This window comes from Gobio gobio (assembly GCF_949357685.1).
Source record: "Gobio gobio genome assembly, chromosome: 19".
In the NCBI taxonomy this organism is placed as follows: Eukaryota; Metazoa; Chordata; class Actinopteri; order Cypriniformes; family Gobionidae; genus Gobio; species Gobio gobio.
Window position 1 is genome coordinate 6,128,160 of NC_137112.1, and position 8,669 is coordinate 6,136,828.

Consider the following 8,669-nt stretch of genomic DNA (forward strand, 5'->3'; position numbering starts at 1 on the left):
TAAAAATGGCCTGGCTCTTCCAAGCTTTATGATGACAGTGAATGGTTGCCTCGTTTATAAAGTCCGTAAAAGTACATCTATCCATCATAAAAGTGTGTCTATCCATCATAAAAGTGCATCGATCCATCATAAAAGTGCATCTATCTATCATAAAAGTGCATCTATTCATCATAAAAGTGCATCTATCCATCATAAAAGTGCATCTATTCATCATAAAAGTGTCTATCCATCATAAAAGTGCATCTATCCATCATAAAAGTGCATCTATTCATCATAAAAGTGCATCTATTCATCATAAAAGTGTGTCTATCCATCATAAAAGTGCATCTATCTATCATAAAAGTGCATCTATCATCATAAAGGTGCATCTATCCATGATAAAAATGCACCCATCCATCATAAAAGTGCATCTATCTATCATAAAAGTGCATCTATTCATCATAAAAGTGCATCTATCCATGATAAAAATGCACCCATCCATCATAAAAGTGCATCTATCTATCATAAAAGTGCATCTATTCATCATAAAAGTGCATCTATTCATCATAAAAGTGCATCTATTCATCATAAAAGTGCCATAAAAGTGCATCTATCTATCTATCATAAAAGTGCATCTATTCATCATAAAAGTGCATCTATTCATCATAAAAGTGCATCTATCCATCATAAAAGTGCATCTATCCATGATAAAAGTGCATCTATCCATCATAAAGTGTATCTATCCATCATAAAAGTGCATCTATCCATCATAAAAGTGTATCTATCCATCATATAACTGCTCCACATGGCTCCGGGGTTTAATTAAGGCCTTCTGAAGCGAAGTGGTGCATTTGTGTAACAAAAATATCCATATTTAAAACTTTATAGACTAAAATAACGAACGTCCGGTGGAAAGCCATACACAATTCGACTTGCGGAAGTTAGTTATTTTAGTCTATAAAGTTTTAAATATGGATATTTTTCTTACACAAACGCACCACTTCGCTTTAGAAGGCTTGTATTAACCCCCGGAGCCGTGTGGAGCAGTTTTATGATGGATAGATGCACTTTTATGATGGATGGATGCACTTTTATGATGGATGGATGCAATTTTATGACGGATGGATGCACTTTTATGATGGATAGATGCACTTTTATGATGGATAGATGCACTTTTATGATGGATAGATGCACTTTTATGATGGATGGATGCACTTTTATGATGGATAGATGCGGTTTTATGATGGATAGATGCACTTTTATGATGGATAGATGCACTTTTATGATGGATGCATGCACTTTTATGATGGATGGATGCACTTTTATTATGAATAGATGCACTTTTATGGACTTCAAAAACGACCCAACCGATCACTGCCATTATAAAGCTTGGAAGAGCCAGGACTTTTTTAATATAACTCTTATTGTGTTTGTCTGAAAGATGAATGTCATATACACCTAGGATGACTTGAGGGCGAGTAACTCATGGGCTAATTTTCATTTTTGGGTGAACTATCCCTTTAATTAACTTGTTTTTGTGTGAACTCGACCAAAATTGACATTTTTCACTTGTTTTGCTTATAGCTCGAAATTATCCCGTGCGCATTCCCGACTCATTTTGCCAGCACGGATCACATGTGCATTCAAATGGTTTGTTATTCAAACAGAAATTCCCAAAAGGTATCATTGGATATTGATGTTTATCTCCATTTTGTTTTGTTATATATTGTTATATTTATAATATTAACCCCTCAAAGACTTAAGCATTTTCACTTTCAGGGTTCTACTTTTTTTTTAATCATGACCCAAGAGGAGAATTTTTTTAGACACATTTTTTCATATAGTTTACTGCTGATTTTTGGTCATTTTTGGGGGGTACGATTTGCTACACACAACTGTAATTCACATTAATATCCCACAATTCCCTCAGTACAATCCCTTGCACACTGCTGATTGGAGTCACAATCACTTTGTCATTGATTTGTAAATTTAACAGATTGTAGATAAATTTAGTTGAATGCAAATAACCAGTTTTTCCTTTCCTGTGATTTCTTAATGCCTTGAACACTGTCCTCGTTCCTGACGTCACGCTTCTAGATGTTCAAATGTGTTTGTGGTTCTGGGGCGTTTGATACTTTTTGTTTGTGTTGATTTCTCAACGGTTCCTCCCACTGCACCCTTTTTTGTTTGTTTGTATGTATTTATGTTTGTTGTAGTTGTACGACTCCCCCAGCCTGATTTCCGTTGAATAGTTTGAAGATTGATTTTTTGTTTTATTTGTAATATCCCTTCCCTCCTCTAGCCATCCATATTGCAGCCTGTCCAAGCCATTTTCATCGGTCTATTCCTGGCTTTGCTGTATTGGTGCTTCGGCCAGTTGTGGTAGAAAGGTACACACGCTCCTGTTGAGTCTGTGTTTGTGTGTCTCCTGTATATCCACTGTATATATCATCATGTATATACGACCTGTGCATGGCAAACTCACATTCGTCATCTCTGCACCCGCTTCGCCCCAAAATCCCTTTTTGGTGCTTGGCAACATGTGGGGAACTCTTAACCGATTCCTCGTCCACCCAGAATCACCTACTAACCAATCACATCAACTGTCTGTCTTGCTTGGGTCGCTATAATGGTCAAATGAATCTCTGCATTTGGGGATTTTGGATTCCTTTTCTCTTTTTTTCTCTTTTTGTGGGGGCATTTTGGTCATCATTTCATCTTCTTTTGCTTTTCTTCTTTACTTTTATGGAATTAAAGGCATATTTCACACAAACATTAACATTTTCATGTATTCACCCTCATGTTGTTTCAAACCGTTATGACTTACTATCATTCAAAGAACACAAAAGAAGAGGTTTTGAAGAAAGTTCATGCTGCTCATTTTCATGCAATGAAAGCATAAAGTGATCAGCGGCTGTCAAATCATAGAGTAGTCCATATGACTGATACTGAAATTTAAGTCCCCTTTTTGACGTAGCTCATTCATGCATTTGCATATCAAGAAAGTTTTGCTATCAGTGGCATCAAATGCCTTTGGTTCTTACATGCCATATAAGGGGCTTTCACCCCAGAACAACATTTTCCTCTATAGGGCCAGCATTTGAGGGTGGCATTCAACAACTAAAGCATGGAGGATGGCATGATCGGAGCTGTGTTTTTGTTGCGTATCGTGGGTTTCTTCAAAGTCCCTATCATGGAAAGTCTGTTCACTCGGCGGCCATATTTGCGATGTTTTTATCATTTATCATTTTATCTGGTTGTTGTCGCCTTTTCTTTTTGTTTTGTTTTGTTTATGCATTCAACTCCCACATCTATTGAATCCTTTTTTTGGGTTGTTTTTCCCTACATAAAACAAAAACTTTTTTACCTCTTACCTATTAGAATTAGTTTTCAGGCAGATGCATTGCAAAGATACTTAATAGTGTCTAGAAATGAGCATGAAGAATATATATATATATATATATATATATATATAATTTTTTTTTTTTTTCCTGAAATTAATCGCAAGTTTTTAATATTTTAGGTTTTTAATATTTTGATATTGTAATAATTTCAGTTACTCTCCAAATTAATGTATAAACAATTTAAAGACAGCATATTTTAAATATGTGTTGTATTGTCATATTTTTATGAATGAAGGCCAGTATCACTGATACTAAAGTGTCTATGAAACATTAATGACGTTACATTACAGTATAACTGAAAGCTCCCAATTTCAACATTTATTAGGCTTTAAAAAAAACAACTTTTAATTTAAGTGAACTTAAAACAATCTTTACATAAACCCAAAATAATAAATCTTACCCATGGCCTTCCCTGATATACATATACAGAAATGTAATCGTTATCTTTCTTAACTGGATAAATAATAAATTAAATATAGATGAATCATCATTAAAGCTAAAATTTTCTCTCTTCCCGTTGTTCTTTTGATGAACATTAATGACAGGCATCATCAGTGCTACTGTCACTTTAAGAACAGCCGCGGATCTCACGCGCTCTCCCGCGCATCTCATTTCCTCACAACTCTTTAAGTTCATTTAAGACGTTATTTAACTCATTTAAGACTCTAATATGAGAATACTCAAAATCCTCTGTGTTATTGTTTGTTCAAGAGCAAAAGAGCACTCGATGTGAGCAGGAAACTGACGCGAGTCTATCTATGCGTCGAGTGTGTGTGTGTGTGTGTGTGTGTGTGTGTGTGTGTCCCTTGATTAGCTGACATGAGACGCATCCACACAGACAGGACACTGACACACACACACACAGGACATTGGCATACAGCGCGTTCGCTTGTGTCTTGTCACGCTTGGAAGCATTTACATGAATAAGAGCGTGATGATCATGTAACGCTAAGCAAAAATGGATATAAAAACGGACGCTGCGTTATTTGCGTTAAATATTTTTAATGCGTTAAGCTGAAAAAATTAATCGCCCGCGTTAACGCGTTAATTTGCCCAGCCCTAATATATATATATATATATAAAAATATATATCCTGACCTCGGAGAATGTTTTCTCTATCCACGCAATGTTCTCACCTTTTTTAACCTTCACCCGTGTGCATCCCTGGGAGTCACATGGACTATTTTAACAATGTCTTCACTACCTTTCTGGGCCTTGAAAGTGGTCGTTGTGTTGCTGTCTATGGAGGGAGAGCTCTCGCATTTCATATAAAATATCTTCATTTGTGTTCAGAAGATGAATGAAGGTCTTGCGGGGTTAGAACGACATGTTTTTCAATTTTGGGTGAACTTACCCTTTAAGTGGGTTTCTGCCAAAATTAAAGCTACATTGTTCAACATTTGAAATCAAAGGAATTAAGACACCACAAATATTATTATTATTAAAGGTGCACTATGTAAACATTTTTCAGTAAAATATCTAAAAACCACTAGGCCAGTGTTATATATTTTGTTCAGTTGAGTACTTACAATATCCCAAATGTTTCCAACTATTTGTAAATCGTGAGATGCTATTTTACCCGAGGAACCGGGACGTGTGAGGGCGTGGCCTGTCGATGACATCATATCTGCGTTCCCCTCGGTTTGCGGTTTTATTCTGCAGAAACGCTTTACTCTCACTGCAGTGTGAACAAGTGTCATAGCAGCTGCTGAGAGAACGCACAGAGTAACGCCATCCCATCATCAACACACTCAGATGTGTCTAATATGATCAACAGAGCTGCGTTACCTCACACTCATGAGCGGAGGAGCGGAAGTGGCGCCGGCGACTGTGGCATAATAAAAGTCCCGCTGCTCGCGAGGTGACTGTCATAATAAAAGTCCTGCTGCTCGCAAGGCGACTGTGTCATAATAAAAGTCCCGCTGCTCGCGAGGCGACAGTGGCATAATAAAAGTCCCGCTGCTCGCGAGGCGACGGTGGCATAATAAAAGTCCTGCTGCTCGCAAGGCGACTGTGTCATAATAAAAGTCCCGCTGCTCGCGAGGCGACTGTGGCATAATAAAAGTCCCGCTGCTCGCGAGGCGACTGTGGCATAATAAAAGTCCCGCTGCTCGCGAGGCGACGGTGGCATAATAAAAGTCCCGCTGCTCGCGAGGCGACGGTGGCATAATAAAAGTCCCGCTGCTTGCAAGGCGACTGTGGCATAATAAAAGTCCCGCTGCTCGCGAGGCGTGTTGCGTTCATCTCATTAACAATCACTCCAGCGGTTCCTCAGCTCCACAACACTCGCTCCTGCTCTGCTTCACTAGTTACGTTAATAATAACATCCACATGATTTCTGAGTCCTATCCCGATTCTTTCCCACCGGCTGTGAGGTGAAGACCACATGTCCCAGGATTCTGCACTCAAACTTGGCCTTTGTTTTGAAAAGGCGACCTCTAGTGGACGGAGACGTTACATAGTGCTCCTTTAATATGTCATAAATTTCGAGTTTTCATCTCATTTGACAGTCATTATTTTGATTTAGTGTCATAATTTTGACTTTTCATATAGTTAATAACAAAGTAATGACACTTAATGTCATGTCATGTCTTTTCAACTATATGAAAAGTCAAAATTATGACACATTAAGTCATATTTAACAGATTAAAAATCAAAATTATGACACTAAATCAAAATAATGATGTAAACTCAAAATTTATGACATTAAGTCATAAAAAAATGATGCAAGGCGAAAAGTCATAATTATGGCAAAGGCGGTGACAACATAAAAAGTTGAAAATACATATTTAATGTAATTTAATGTAAAATTACATTAAAAAGGTCATAATTAATTGGAATTGACTGTCATTTATGAAATAAAGTCAAAATTATGACGGTCATAATTGACACGTCATATTTATAATAAAAATCTAAATAAACATATCAAGTCTTAATTATGAGATGAAAAGCCAGAGTTATGACATACTAAATCATAATTATGAAAAAAAAAATGTAATTACATAACTTTTACTTTTTTGTCTTCAGCTGATCACGTGCCTGCTTTTTAGAGATTAACGTACTGAAAAAAGCAGCATGAAATTCAAAAGTTTGTGTTCCACTGAAGAAAGTCACATGGGTTTGAAACAACATTGAGTAAATGATGTCTTTAATTGTGATTTTTGAGTGAACTGTTCCTTTAAACAGCTTTTCTTTCTTTGAGTTTAAACACTGTGTTTGCTTTTATTTGCTTTATAACTCCTGTGAGGTAACTGGTTCTCCCAGTTTTACTTAAATATTTGCTTTCTTCTCCCTCTTTCTCTCCATTTATTTGTGTTTCTTGAACTCTTTGTCTCGGGTCTCTTTAGCTCCAGTCTCCAGTGCTTCTGTCCTGGTTGCTCTGGTGCGTCTCGTGACCTTTATTAATTTGCACTGCTGTTTTTTTCCTCTTCCTCGTTTCAGAGCGGATGGATGCCCTGGATGCCGGTGGTCGCCGCCGTGGTTGCAGTGACAGCAGTGGTGCTTTATCCCAACTTGTCCAAGAGCTCATCCTGAGAACGTTAACCAATCACAACCACTTCCTGTCCCAAGCACGGCCCTCTGTCCAATCCCCAGTCAGTTTTAGTCCGGGCATAAATCTGAACGTAATACCTCTCGTTTTGACAATTACAGCCCCGATGTCTGTGTAAAATGCAAATGTATATAGTATAGAAAGAAAGAGGGAATAAAGTTCTAATGCATATTATAGAATAAATAATCTATCTGCATTTTTTTGATTATTAAAATGGCCTAAACTAGGTCTAACGTTCTTTTTTTGTTTGTTTTCTTGGATGGGTACCACGTTTTCTGTTAGCAAGTTTTTGTTTCTTGTGGGTTTCCATGTTAGATGTGGCTAACCAAAATAGATGTACAGCCAAACGAGAATCTGAACTCTAGGGCACAGAGCGGCCAAGTGCCTACTTTAAATACTACTAGGACTAGTTCACATTGAAGTGCCACTCTTGTTCCACTCATGCAGCGTATCAATTCGATCTCGAATGGGGAAAAAAGTCCAAATTTCACGTCATCCGTGCTGTTATCGTGTGTTCAATCCGACATGCTTCTAGCACAGTGATGTCGTTGTTCTCTATGGCTGTTTTCTCTTGTATTATGTATAAGCAAATGTTCATGTCAGAGACACACTACAAGTATTTAGATGATTTTTAAATTCAACGTTTTTGACCTGTAGGATTGTCGATGTCAACTGGAACGGAGCGTTGACCTAAAAAAACAAAAAAACAAATGTTGTAGCTTTTTACCAACACACTGTCGGATTTGAGTTCACGTCTTTTCTGAATTCGAACTCCTACAGTACCTCCTGAAAAAGGCTCTGGGATTTTGCTGCCTTACCTGTAAAATAGGGTTCTTCTTACAGAATGAAATTGGATGCAATGGCTTTAAAATGGCTGGAAGCGTCACAGATGCACTCCCGTGAAGCACAGAAATGGGTTAGAGTGAATTATTTCGGGGGGTGAACAGAATGAGTTGTTTAAATTTGGATGCGCAAGCTGCTTTGAGACTGGAGGAAGACGAATTAACCAATGATGTGTTTGGTGTGTGGTTCACATTTGTCTGCTGTGCTGTAAATAAACAGTCTTGGAGCAAAAAGCCTAGCTCATCTGGTTCAACGTGTCAAGGACTTTTTTTTTTTTTTTTGCGTCTTTTGTCGTTCTACTGGAAAGTCATACTCCAACAAACAAAAAAATCCATTGAACGCTTCAACATGGATTTGACCACGAATGCAAAAAAAAAAAAAGCGAAGCTTGTAGCACTGGAAGAAAGGCTAGCTTTTCGTTCATAATGCATGATGGACTTTTTATTTGAAATATCCGTCGTCCTTCACGTTAGATGAATGCTCGTAGGCCGTTTGTAAATATGTATGTATGAATGTTTGTGTGTAAATATGTTAGTCACGAAATAAAAAAAAATTGGATATAAATGATATTGGTCATATCTAATTTGCTGCTGGAGCCGGTTTTTAGGATATGATGCATTGGCTGCCTTCCTCATTTTAAATCTAGATACGAGTTCTCCGTTCTAGTTTATGCATTTTTAAAGGAACGCGCCGACTTTTTGGGACTTTAGCTTATTCACTGTATCCCCTAGAGTTAGACAAGTCCATACACACCATAACTCTGTCTGACGCACCCACCGCTAGCCTAGCTTAGCACAAAGACTGGAGGTGAATGGCTCCAGCTAGCCTAGCTTAGCACAAAGACTGGAGGTAAATGGCTCCAGCTAGCCGACTGCTCAATAAGTGACAAAATA

General features: G+C 37.7%; 1 protein-coding gene across 22 annotated transcripts in view; it reads left to right on the forward strand.

Moving 5' to 3' along the window:
* Positions 1–7,171, forward strand: part of slmapa (sarcolemma associated protein a) — a 107,923-nt gene extending 100,752 nt beyond the window's left edge. For 12 of the 22 annotated variants that reach the window (XM_079844540.1, XM_079844545.1, XM_079844547.1 and 9 more), the window contains 2 exons: positions 2,282–2,369; positions 6,825–7,171. In XM_079844540.1, the coding sequence (XP_079700666.1) occupies positions 2,282–2,365 (84 nt within the window). In that variant the 3' untranslated portion in view covers positions 2,366–2,369; positions 6,825–7,171. The remainder of the gene's footprint in view (positions 1–2,281; positions 2,370–6,824) is intronic. The other 10 variants (XM_079844529.1, XM_079844544.1, XM_079844546.1 and 7 more) reach the window with 1 other exon arrangement.
* Positions 7,172–8,669: the final 1,498 nt, after the last annotated feature.